This window comes from Prorops nasuta, unplaced genomic scaffold, assembly GCF_024137725.1.
Source record: "Prorops nasuta isolate Cenicafe-Biocafe unplaced genomic scaffold, Cenicafe_Pnas_1.2 PNAS00016, whole genome shotgun sequence".
NCBI lineage: Eukaryota > Metazoa > Arthropoda > Insecta > Hymenoptera > Bethylidae > Prorops > Prorops nasuta.
In genome coordinates this window covers 5,958,323-5,972,354 of record NW_027116813.1, presented here as the reverse complement: position 1 = coordinate 5,972,354, position 14,032 = coordinate 5,958,323, and the positions used below count along the sequence as shown (strand labels likewise).

Genomic DNA, 14,032 nt, shown 5'->3' with positions numbered 1-14,032 from the left:
GAAAGTCAATGGCAATTAAAAAAACAATCAAAAATAAAAGTACTCAGCAAAATTTGCGCGAACTCGGACACACGAACCGCCACGCGGTTACCTTACCACCTGGACCACGAGACTTCTTTCGATGTATCATAAACAGAAAGTCTTCTTAAAGACTTGAAATCTTTTATTGAACTGTATAAATAAACGATTAACTGACAGTTTTATTCATTATTATTCTGCCATAATGGAACAAAAATTAAAGAATAATTATATATTGAATAGTTATCAAGAGCTTTTTCAAAAACCAAAAACGAAGATAAATAATCAATACTCGTAGCTTTGGCATATATCGAGTATGACAAGGGGCGGCTATCGAACGATTATTTATTTTCCTTCTTGGTTATAGGAAAAGCTTTTGAAAACCATTTAATATATAATTATTCTTTAATTTATGTTCCATTATGACAGAATAATAATGAATAAAACTGTCAGTTAATCATTTATTTATACGGTTCAAAAATGATTTCAAGCCTATAAGAAAACTTTCTGTTTATGATATATCGAAGAAGTCTCGTGGTCCATAGGCCAAGCAATAAAGATTTTTTCGGGATATTAATACTATTAGAAAACGAGGCTGCGTCATTATATTTGGCCATGACCATAGATGATTGGGCTTATGTTTTGGACTGGCAATCCCATCTTCTTTTTTTTATTAACAATTTTCATTAAAAAATTGTTTTTTTTATTGTTTTTCGCGTTTATCTCAAAAACTACCGATCCTATCGAAATGACTTCAACAGACGATTTGTAAAGAATAATAAGATGAATAATTTGAGAGACTTGTTCAAAGTCGATCGGATGATTCGTTACGGAGAAAAATAGATAAAACTGAAAAATTGGTACCTTATTTAAAAATAAATAGCTCCACCATTTTTTAAGATTAAGAGCTGAAACTTTGAGAGAATGAAGATATTTGTGTCTACTTTATGTGTGCTAAACCCAAACTCGCTTGGATTAGCAGTTTGTGCGAAATCGTCATTTAAATTTTAATGGCCCTATTTTCCGAGAAGGCTGGATGCGTTCTGGATCAGCCGATTTTGATTTTCGTTGAAAATTTTGAAAGTAGAAATCAGTGAGAATAGAACGTATATCTTGTGTTTCCGATATTCCATCGGGAAATATGCGAAAAACGCAATCAAACGTGAGCGAAATCGGCTGAGCGCTCAAAAGTTGCTTAGTGGTGGGGATAGCACGCCAGCGGAGGAGAAAACCATGTATATAGTAATACAGGCGCGTCGCACGCTACTGCTAAATGCTAATATTTAACTCTCATTATCTCAGGAATCAGTGGAACTTTCGAGATGATTTTGTTTTTAAATTGATGTAGAAAAAAGTGTGGAATCCAATTCTGCTCTTAGTTTTCTATAATTACTAACGAATTAAATTCTAGCATCGATTTTTCTTTCAAAATACCTATTGTTAATTTTTATATTATACTACAAATTATATACATATTTTGAAAGAAAGATAGATGCTAGAATTTAATTCGTTAGTAATTGTAGAAAATTAATAGCCGAATTGGATTCCATACTTTTTTCTATATCAATTTAAAAAGAATTATCTCGAAAGTTCCACTGGTTCATGAGATAATGAGATTTGAAGATTAGCAGTTAGCGTTCGACGCGCCTGTATTACTATATACATGGTCTTCTCCTCCGCTAGCGCGCTATCCCCACCACTACGCAACTTTTGAGCGTTCAGCCGTTTTCCCTCACGATTGATTGCGCTTTTCGCATATTTCCCGATGGAATATCGGGAAAACAAGATATACGTTCTATTCTCACTGATTTCTACTTTCAAAATTTTCAACGAAAATCAAAATCGGCTGATCCAGAACGCATCCAGCCTTCTCGGAAAATAGGGCCATTAAAATTTAAATGACGATTTCGCACAAACTGCTAATCCAAGCGAGTTTGGGTTTAGCACACATAAAGTAGACACAAATATCTTCATTCTCTCAAAGTTTCAGCTCTTAATCTTAAAAAATGGTAGAGCTATTTATTTTTATATAAGGTACCAATTTTTCAGTTTTATCTATTTTTCTCCGTAACGAATCATCCGATCGACTTTGAACAAGTCTCTCAAATTATTCATCTTATTATTCTTTACAAATCGTCTGTTGAAGTCATTTCGATAGGATCGGTAGTTTTTGAGATAAACGCGAAAAACAATAAAAAAATCAATTTTTTATGAAAATTGTTAATAAAATAAAGAAAATAAGATTTGCGAGTCCAAAACATAAACCCAACCATCATGGGCATGACCAAATATAATGGCGCGGCTCATTTTCTAATAGTATTAATGTCCGAAAACAGGCCTTTTTTTCCTTTATTGCTTGGCCTACCAGGCGGTAAGGTAACCGCGTGGCGATTCGTAGATCCGGGTTCGATTCCTGCCGAGTACTTTTACTTTTTTTTTTAAGATTAATTTTTTTTTTAATGTGCATTGACTTATTAAAATCAATAATAAATTAAAGAAATGCAGCTTTTACGTAAATAAGCGAAATATAACAGTGAAATTGTAGTTAAAATAATTATTAAATATCAAATGCGCGCATTTCCTTAATTTATTATGGATTATAATAAGTCAATGCTTATAAATAAATATGCTGAAAAACATGTATAAAGACATTAGGCTGCAAATGTAAATAGCATTGAGTATTTGTAGATTTTCGGCAAAGCGAAGCCGAAAGATATTGCCTCGAATCCTCTGCCAGATGCTAACAGCGAGAAAGACAGAGAGGTTCGAGAAAGTATCAACGTTCTCTCTCGAATCCGAGGATAACCGAGAGCAAGCGAAGCCGCCTGTCGACACATGTATGCAAGCATCTACTTATGTTCGTCACCATCTAGTAGTGGTAGAAGCGGGGATGGCTCACGGAAACGAGACCTGCCTCTGTAGTAGTAAGTGGAGGGGGAAATTCCGTAGATCGACGGTCAACTTTCTTGCAACACTGTATCTGTACGATTATATAACTCATATTTTCTTTTGCATGTTGAACATAATAAAGAAAGCTTTCATCGATTTAACAGGCGACTTTGCCGCTAAATTATCGAACAAGTGCCGTAACGCAGGCGGTAAGGCGCTTGCCTGCTTCTCTACGGACTAACGGCCGTATTCATAGTCGGTCTTTAAGGAGCTCCTTAGATTAAGGACTCCTTATCTAGAGAATTTTAACTGTAGCAAAATGGAGTTTGTCCTTAGCTGTCAAATGGCGCGGTTAACCTTCATTTTTGAATTGTAAACAAGATTAATATTTTCGGAAAACGATTGCGGAAAAGAAGAAATGATTTTAGTAAATAACAGAGAAGAAAAAACATATCAGATGAGTATTAATTAATAACAAAACATGAAAATTATTGTAAATTTTTAAGGAAATATACTTTTTGATTATTTTTTTTTTTACAGATGAAATCCTGTTTCTGATGAGTTTCAATTAAGGAAAAAAGTACTTATAGATCAATAAATGAAAAAGCATTAAATTATAAAGCATTTCTGTGTAGCCCAGTCATTTCAATAATTGAGACATAATGTTATAACAGTGAATGTGTAAGCGATTGGTATATATACAACCAAGTTTTATTGTAAATTAGTAATGATGTACAATAATGTTTTGATTGCTACTTTTATAAATTAAAACTAGTTCAATTAACCTATTATTTATAATTCTTCCCTTAATCCAAATTCTATATACACATAGTACGTAATTACATATTCTCATATTAGTCATATATTCTTTAAATTACTAATAAAATTACCATAATTTTATATTTGTAGAGCATAACTGTTTGTTGCAATGATTTTTATTATTCGATCAATGTAAGACAAATTGCAAAGGGCTTCTGCAAATGTCTTATTGATCCACCACATCTTTCCACATCTTGTATGACATCTATTTTCCTTGTTAGTCCCTTTTTCAAGTTTTCAACATATACCAATATTTTTGTGCTATTTTTAAATACACTTGGATATGGCTATTCTATTAACTAATTGATTTTATAAATATTAAGATGATTGGTAAACCATTGTTCTGTTAAATTTGAAAAATGGACACTTGAATATTGTGCTTATAATGTTTGGCACCTCTTCCATAGGATATCTTCTCTTTACATTTGAGAGGATGTTGTTCTCCAATACATTTAAATGTACTGCTGAATGCTTCTTGTTTTTAGCTTCAAATAATTATCCAACTTCACATTTGGATATCCATCCTGAATATATGATACATATTTTGTTACTCCTATTTGTTTGTGAAATTCATTTGTTCTAAAATCTTAATTTATCTTTTTACTAGATATATATTATATAATTTTCAAAGAATTGATAAGTCTTTCTATCAATCCTAACAACATCATAATAGATGTAATGCAATAAGTATTCTATATTCAAAATGGATATCTATGCGTGTAGTGGGAAAACTATTTGAAGCTGAAAACAAGATGAACTCAGCAGTATACAAATACCTTTTAAAGAACTTTATTTTCACAAGTATTATGAGAACATATCTCGCAGAAAAGATGCCAAATTTTAATAGTATCATTCAAATGTCCATTTTACAAATTAAACAAGATAATGGTTTAACAATCATTTCAACTATTACAAAAATAATTGCAGATCAGCAGTATTATCAGATCTGTGTGTATGTATAAATGATTAGAAAATTAATGTTATATGTTATAGACTAGAAGAAAATAGTGCAACAGAGCCAAATAAATATCACACAAGATGTGGAAGGATGTGGTGGATCAATAAAACATTAGCAGAAACCCTATGCAACTTGTCTTACATTGATCGAATAATAAAAATCATTGCAAGAAACAGTTATGCCCTACAAATATAAAATTATAGTAATTTTGTTAGTAATTTAAAGAATATATGACTAATATGAGAATATGCAATTACGTACTATGTGTATATAGAATTTGGAATAAGGGAAGAAATATAAATAATAGGTTAATTGAACTAGTTTTAATTTATAAAAGTAGCAATCAAAACATTATCGTACATCATTACTAATTTACAATAAAACTTGGTTGTATATACACCAATCGCTTACACATTCACTGTTATAACATTATGTCACAATTATTGAAATGACTGGACTACACAGAAATGCTTTATAATTTAATGCTTTTTCATTTATTGATCTATAAGTATTTTTTTCCTTAAATAAAATAATCACAAAGTATGTTTCCTTAAAAATTTACAATAATTTTTATGTTTTGATATTAATTAATACTCTTCTGATATATTTTTCTTCTGTTATTTACTAAAATCTTTTCTTCTTTTCCGCAATCGTTTTCCGAAAATATTATTCTTGTTTACGATTCGAAAATAAAGGTTAACCGCACCATTTGAAAGCTGTCAGCTATGACACACACTGTATAAAAGTAATATACTATAGCAAATTATGCCTATATACCAATGCAGCCAACCATACAGCATAAAAAGTTGTAAGTAAAGGAATCTCATCCTCAAGGAAGCCTCAGACCTTCCTTAAAATAAGGAAGCAAAAAATCATATCTATATCTAATTAAAGTATACTAAAGTAGTATTGAGCCGACTGTAGAATAAAACAATCAACCAATCACAATAAAAGAGTCATCGCTATTCCCATTGTGATTGGCTCATTCCTTGCCTAGTGATAAGGCGTCCTTAATCTAAGGAGCTCCTTAACCCATTTGCATAATAAGCGCACATATGCTCGCATTTTGCCTGGCCACTATCACCAGAGCGCGCATATATGCGCACATTGCACTTGGGCATTTATCACCAGAGCGTATATTATACCCATGCGCATTTGGCTCTCAATCAATGCAGAGAGGTGATTGCGAATAGTTTCAGGGTAAAATAACATAGAAAAATAAAAAAAAATGGATGGTTATATTTCCGACAGCAGTGAAGAGTTAATTAGATCTAGAAAACGTAGACGTTCTATGGTGATTTCTTCTGATAGTAGCGATAGTAATCAGAGTGAGAGTGATTTTGAGTGGGAGGAAAAAAATGATAAACTTAAATTTCATAGATTTACATCTGTTGGTGGTGTAAATCAATACATCAAGAATTTTACTAGACAGAACGTATACCACCTGTTTTTAACAAACGATATTCTTGAACATATTGTGACTGAGACTAATCGATTTGGTGAAGAAGATTCAAGTTTCAAAGAAGTTTCTGTAGAGGAATTAGAAGTTTATTTTGCCCTCATTATATTGATGTCCATGGTGCAAAAACTTACACTGCAAAGTTATTGGAGTACGGATAAAAGCGTTGAAACGCCGTACTTCAAAACAGTAATGTCTCAAAATAGATTCATGGCAATTTCAAGAAAATTACACTTTGTTGATAATGAGCGTTTGCAGCCTGATGATCCCTTACGTAAAATTAGACCAATAATGGACATGATCACAACAAAAGATTCAAAGAAGTATTCACGCCAAACCGGGACATTTCCTTGGATGAATCCTTGATGAAATGTAGAAGCAGAATTTCTTACATTCAATATAACAAAACAAAGAGAGCCAGATTTGGAATAAAATACTACAAACTGTGCGATTCTAGATCAAAATATATACATAATTTCAGGGTTTATGTAGGAAAGGATAAGTGTAAAAAAGGGCTAGCTAGCACGAAAATTGTTCTAGATATGATGAAGGAAAGTAACTTGTTGGAAAAAGGGCATTGTTTATATATTGATAACTGGTATAGCTCACCTGATTTATATAATAAATTGTATAAATTAAAAACAAATGTTTGTGGCACGGTGAGAAAAAATAGAAAACATATGCCTAAAGCCTTAGAAAGTAAAAAATTAAAACGAGGTGAAGCAGCTATACTACAATGTAAAAATATTTCCGCAATAAAGTGGAAAGACAAAAAAGATGTCAACATGCTATGAACAATGCATAATCTACAATTTTCTGATTCAGGGAAACAAAATTACAAAACTAAAGAAAATGTTATAAAACCAACAGTTGTTTTAGACTATAACAAAAACATGGGCGGAGTTGACGGAGGAGATCAACTTCTCAGTAAATTTCACACTATGCGACGTTATCACAAGGTGTATAAAAAGGAGTTTTTTTATTGTCTGGACATGATTCTTTTGAACAGTTATATTGTTTACAAAACAATTTATAAGGACAGAGCATTCCACGTGTTCAAACAAAAATTAGCGGAAGAAATACTTGAAAAAAATATACCTAAAATCAATACCCAACAAAAAAAAAGAACAATTACACCATGTTTATCATTGCCAGGAAGATTTAGGGGTCAACATTTTCCAATCCTTCTTGAAACGAATTCATCAAAGAAAGCTCGCAAACGCTGTGTAGTTTGTTTATCAGAAAAAAAAGAAAAGATACATTTTATCAATGTGAAAATTGCCATGTGGCATTATGCATTGATCATTTCAAGCATTATCATGTTGTGCAAAATAATTAGATTTCATTCCTCTCATAATTATTAATCTATTATGAAGTAAAATTTCTTTATTTATGTAATATTGCTTTTATTTTTAACATTTGAAAACACTTTTATTTAAATACAATAAAGAAAATGTTTGGTGATAAGAACGAATTTTTCACTTTTCTGTGTGATGCAAATGGGTTAAGGACCGACTATGAATACGGCCGTAAGGTTCAATTCCCGCAGACATGTGCAAACTTTTTCAATTTTTGTCAATCATTATGAATTTTTTTTGTACTTTCATTAACAGACTACATTCAATAATAAAATAAAAAAATTAAATCTTTTTAACAATAATATGTAACATATGAGTCATAACAAAATTGATCAATGTTACTTATTATGATCACATTTCTTTATTATAAAATGTAATAAGTCAATGGCTACCTATAAATATTTCATCATAATACATTAAGTTTAGCCAGCTTCTATCAGAGCTGGCCAAAAAGGATTTTGCTTCGCCTAGCTCGACTTGGCTCGTTGACCAATAGAATATAGATCAAGCGCGAGACAGAGCAGCGTTGCCAACTCCGCCATTTTGATTATACTACGCTGTGTCATAATGTCAGTGATGCCAAGATCAAGCTTTTAGCAACGAAAATGAATTTTGATGCTGGCATTACTGATATCACTGTACAGCGTAGTATAATCAAAATTGGCGGAGGTGGCAACGCTGACAGAGAGGTCTGAGAAAACTATACCGCTCTCGCCTCTCTCTTACTCGAAATATACGAAAGCTAAACGAAGGAGTCCGAAATATGCACGAACAGCAGTAATGGTATGCGTGCAATGTTTACAGAGGCAGTAGTTGAGTAATCTCAATGACGCTTGAGAAGCTCTGTGTGTTGGTGAGTCTTTGGATGCATAGTGGGGGATCATTTTAGTCCCAGATTGGCTTCACTGCTTCCCACTATTAGTCCGCAGATCCACCAACACGTTTACCAATGCTTGCATCTGTGAGAAAACCCCACTCATGTCACTGCTTCCTTGTCACGCACACCATTATATGTAGATGTACCGCATCGTTGAACTTCGGTGAGCATCGGTAGTCTGAGGTGCGAAAGAAAGAGCGGAATAATTTTCTCAGGTCTCTCTGTCTCGCACCAGAACTAATCCGAATTTAAATTCGTTCACCCGACGAGTTAAAATCCTTTTCAATCGGTAGCTTCGACTTATCCTTTTGCAGATTCCAGATCGATTATTGTAAAGAGCTTTCGTGATAATTAAGAAATGCTCAAAATGTGTTTATTTGCTTGTATCATTAAATAATAAATATAAATAGGGTTTTAACACAGAATATGGTACTGTTCAATTTTAATTCCCACACTCCATTTCATGCTATATAAATTTCATTTTAAATCCCATTAATAATAATGATTATATTATTAATTGCTATTCAAAAACATTCTTCCAATATATAAATCTTAAAAAATTTAAAAAAAAATCAAGTTGAAAAGAATTCGAAACCGCGAAGGTTAGCGTAACGAGCAGATACTTAAGGGAGGAGCCTCGTGTAATAAGTTTTTAAATCGATATTTTTTTTCATATATGGATAGTACATAGCCTGAAGATGTTACCTTTAAAATATTACATTAAAATTCGTACTGAAAACATAGTTATAAATATTAGTAATTGTGTCATCCAATAATATTTCTTGCGGAGCGTACTGCTCCGCTAGAAAGAATAACTTCCATTATTTCTGTGTACGCGGTCAAACCTTGTTTTCATACATTGTCTGAGACTATATTTCATGTAAGTTTGGTAAAAATATTTGTTATAGTCAACAGTTATCAATCCTGTTATCATTCGCCAGCTGGGAGTCTCTTTCCTACTGGAAACTTTAAACGCGTTTTTCTCAAAACCACTTTTTCCGAATTGGCGTGACGCATAACTCGAAAAGTTCTCAACTGATTTAAATTTTGTTTGTTTTAAAGGTAATAAAATGCAGCTTTAAATGAACCTCAAATTAAAAATATTTTACGAATTAATATTTAGTAAACTGTTTTAAAAATGGACAAAAAAATTATCAAAATTAGACTTTATTTTTCACAGTTGATACTTATGTTTAAATTATCATTTTTTTTTTCAATAAAACGAGATTCATCCAGAGGGGAATTTTATTAGGATTGTAGTAAAAAAGGAAAAATATGAGTTTTTAGCTTTTTAGGGAAGCTATACGTTACGCCGTTTGAGGATGTTCATGCGGACGCTTTAGCATTAAAGTTAAATAACTTTTTTTGTAACTCAACTAAAGTAAAAAATATATGATAATACTTTTGAGAATACATACAATCAACAGCAGAAATAGTGGTTCGATTATATATTCCCTTACACCTGAAAAAAATCCCAATATCTGCTAATTATTCGTGGTGTTACACGAGGCTCCCCTCTGAATCATCTGCGCTACAGATAAGCAGGCAATTTGAGTGTGAAGGCTCTTTTAAAATGATAATTATATTTTTATCTTGAACATACAGGGTTTCCGGTTAACTATGGTTAAACTGGGATATTCGGATAGAGGTTAAAATTTTAAGTAAAACAGTTCCAAGCACTTTTAGGCTAGCACAACCTTAATTAAAAAGTTATTAGCGATTAAAGATTCTCGCTTATAATTGGGTTTGATTAGGCGAAGGATTATATTGGCCGCGTTACTAGCCCATAAGCGCAAAGATTCTGTAAATGGTTATACTAACACAAATACAACGGGTAGTGGACACACTCAGGTGAGCCTCTGACAATTGTCGAAAGTCGAGTAGCCGAGTCTCGAGTGTGAGCGCTATAAAAACAATCAAAACAAACATTCTTGACAAAAGTCATAAGCTAAGAATGAAACTTTCGTAATATACATTTAACAAGTTAATAATTTATATTTTCGAATTGTCCGTATTTTTACGACGAAAATGATTCCAAACACAATATAATTACGTAAACCTTAGAGTATAATTAGCAGTTTTAATTAATTAATAAGAGCACGCTAAAAATTGTCGTAATTATGTCGTGTTTGGACTCATTTTCGTCGTACAAATACGTACAATTCGAAAATATAAATTATTACTTGTTAAATGTAAATTACGAAAGTTTCAATCTTAGCTTATGACTTTGTCAAGAATGTTTGTTTCGATTGTTTTTATAGCGCTCACACGCGAGGCTCGGTCAGTCGACTTTCGGCAATTATCACAGGCTCAGTTGGGTATGTCCACTACCTGTGTATTTGTATTAGTATTACCTTTTATGGAATCTTTGTGCTTATGGGCTAGCAACGCGGCCAATAAAGTCCTTTACCTAATCATACCCAATTATAAGCGAGGATCTTTAATCGCTAATAACTTTTTAATTAAGGTTGCTTGCCTAAAAGTGTTTGGAACTTTTTACTTAGAATCTCACCCTCTATCCGAATATCCCAGTTTGACTTTAGTTAATCGGGCATCCTGTATATGTAGTTTAACATCTGAAATCATACCGACAATTATAATTCGAAATGACAAATCAGGCAGAACAGAAATTAAAAAGTTAAAATTAGTTGAATCTCCAAAATCAGTTTGAATGATTTCTGTTGGAGATCGGGGGTGTGTCGGTGTGAGCTGTTCGGGATTCCTGGGCCGCCTCGTTCCGGCGCGCTCTCCGTTTTTTTTCCATACTCTCTATTTCGACACAACGCCGCCAGATGGCCGCCACGCGGAGCATTCTCGCTACTGAAAAATTGCCCGTGCAGTACTTACGTGCGCGAGCTGCACCAGATCGCTCTCTCGAATTGCTCGAAGCAAGGACCCTGTTCTGGTTAGTTTTTCTTCGTTAATCCATCTGCGGTTCTACTTGGAAGCGTAGTATACCATCCAATCCCTACTTCCCTTTTACATTTTTATCCGGAACCATACCAGGTTAATTCTCTCACAATTTCAGCTATTAAACTATATTCAAGAAAAAAACGAATAGAAATAATTATCATTTCAAGAAAGCCTTCATTTATACATTGCCTGCTTATATGTAGGCTTTCAGTAGCTTGTGTAACGCAGGTAAATATATATATATATATATATATATACTCACTACGATGATGGTGTTGCCGTATCGAATCCTTTTCAAGTTTTTTTTTTTTCTTTTAATTTTTTAAGATTTATATATTGGAAGAATGTGTTTGATTAGCAATTAGTAATACACACACAATCATTATTATTAATAAAATTTTAAATGAAATTTGTATTGCACGAAAAAGGGTGTGGGAATTAAAATTGCAGATTACCATATTCCATGTTAAGACCCTATTTCTATTTATTATTTAATGATACAAGCAAATAAACATGTTGAGCATTTCTTAATTACCATATAAAAATTCTTTGCAGTAATTCTACTTGAATCTGCAAAAGGAAAAGTCGAAGCTGGCAGCCGAAAAGGATTTTAACTCGTCGGCTGAACGAAGTTAAGTTCGGATTAGTTCAGGTGCGAGACAGAGAGAACCGAGAAAACTATTCCGCTCTCTTTTGCACCCCACACTATCAACAGTCACCGAAGTTGAGTGATGCAAGCCGAGGCTCGTAAACCTCCATGGAATGGTGTGCGTGACTAGGAAGCAAGGATATGAGTGGAGATGTTTCACAGATGCAAGCATTGGTAAATGTTGTGGAGATTCCGTCCGTCCGCAGGTCGTCATCACTGACTGTGTTCCAAATACGTAGCGCTACATGAGCGCTTTGCTAAGTGCTAGTTGTTTTCTTAAACACCATTGAGCGACCATATAACGCTATATTGTTCAAAGGCAATTAAGAAGCAGCTACTTCGTCATTGAGCGGAGCGCTCGTAAAATACTACGTATTTGGAACGCACCCACTGTGCACCACTAGAGATACGTGTCAGCGGGAACGTGTTCATAGCATCGGTCAATTTTTTTATTCAAATAGTATAGCCATGCTGCAGAGCGCCCCACTCCAGACTAATTCATGGCTTTATTTAACAGTATCTGCTGACACCAATATGATTTTTTTTGTAGGAATAAAATTGAAATGTACTTTTTATTGATAGAAGAATATGTGTTGAATCCTATTTTGCAAAGTAATTATTTTATGTAAAAAACAATTTCAAAAGTAATGCATTTTTTTAAGTCTGTTGATAGTAACATCCCCTTAATAGAATATCTGTATATAAAGAATTTACGTGTTTAATTATTTTTTATTTAGGTCTTAAGCATCTACGATCGATTTGGCCGACTAATTCAAGGAAATGAGATGCTGGCAAAAGATGTTTTAGAATATATAGTATTTGAGAAGCATTTATCTAATGAATATGGTACATGGAGATTGCATGCTAAAGTTATACCATCATGGATAAATTCAACTGAAATAGGAGATAAAACATACAAAGATTCTTCAAGAGGAGAAATAAATACTATTCCACATTCCTAACTATGATACAACTCAATAATAACAGTAATATTTGCATTATAAAATAATGTATAATCAGTTTGATTTTGTTATTATAAACATGCATTTTTTTTTCGAAATTGAATTAAGTCATGTTCGGTAAAAATTATGTACACTTATCAGTACCGTCTTATACTTTTTACCGAGAAAAGAACAGTTTTATATTTTAAATAAACAACCCTTTTGTTGCCTAATGAAAATAAAATGTCGTTTAAGAATGCTGTATGTTTATCATAAAAAAATATACAAAGCGATTATGCCTCGTAATCGGATTCTCATTCTCAGTTAGGTATTCAGTAAAGAAACCATTTGTACATGGGTGACACTCTTGTAACGTTTGCAAATTAATAGTTTAATAAAAAATAAAATTCCGCTACAAATTATTTAATTGATAACTGTTTAATTTATTACGGTGGGTGTGTGTAATAAAATTATCGTACTTGTTTGAAATACACTTAGTCTGATGTGACCACACTTTCCATTTCCTTTTATCCTTTAGACGCTACTCAGACATGGCACAAATTATTTTTTGATCCACAGGAATAATTTTCATAAAATGTAGTACCCGAAAGCTTTTATGGTCGCTAAATATAAATTACAGGTTAGATTATCAAAAAAATAAAATTGCTAATCGTAAATAGTAGAAAAATTTTTAATTTATCTTTTTTTTTTAAATTGCATCTAAGGTTTTTTTTCTGGGATTTTTTTACCAGCAGATTATATCAACAATTGTGATTTTCGACGCGACCTTTACATTAATATCCAACGAACACAAACATATTTGGATACCTTCTTTCTGGATAATTATGCACATTTTTGATCGTTATATTAGATCTGCAATTTTGAATTTGGAGAGGTTTACACGAATTCGTATTCAGCAACCTAATAAAACGGTAATTATGTAGAATATATAGATTACTAACTCTATGAAAATTTAGTTTCCTTCATATAAAAAGTAATTTAATAAGGATAAAGAAACCGTGAATTCAATCTTTGGTGGTTATATATCTTAAAGAAGCTATAAAGGTAATAAGATTACCAACAGTGAAGATACGCAGATAGCAATTTCCATGTTAATTGTCTGCATAATACTGGTGAGTTATCCAAGTCTA

The 14,032-nt window shown here is 32.6% G+C and overlaps 1 protein-coding gene across 1 annotated transcript in view; it reads left to right on the top strand.

Annotated features, from left to right (window-relative positions):
* LOC136779343 (large ribosomal subunit protein mL45-like) overlaps positions 1 to 13,345 on the top strand; it is a 139,698-nt gene extending 126,353 nt beyond the window's left edge. Inside the window, exon 6 of the mRNA XM_066736875.1 lies at positions 12,678 to 13,345. Coding sequence (XP_066592972.1) covers positions 12,678 to 12,902 — 225 coding nt within the window. The 3' untranslated portion in view covers positions 12,903 to 13,345. The remainder of the gene's footprint in view (positions 1 to 12,677) is intronic.
* The last annotated feature ends 687 nt before the right edge of the window (positions 13,346 to 14,032 follow it).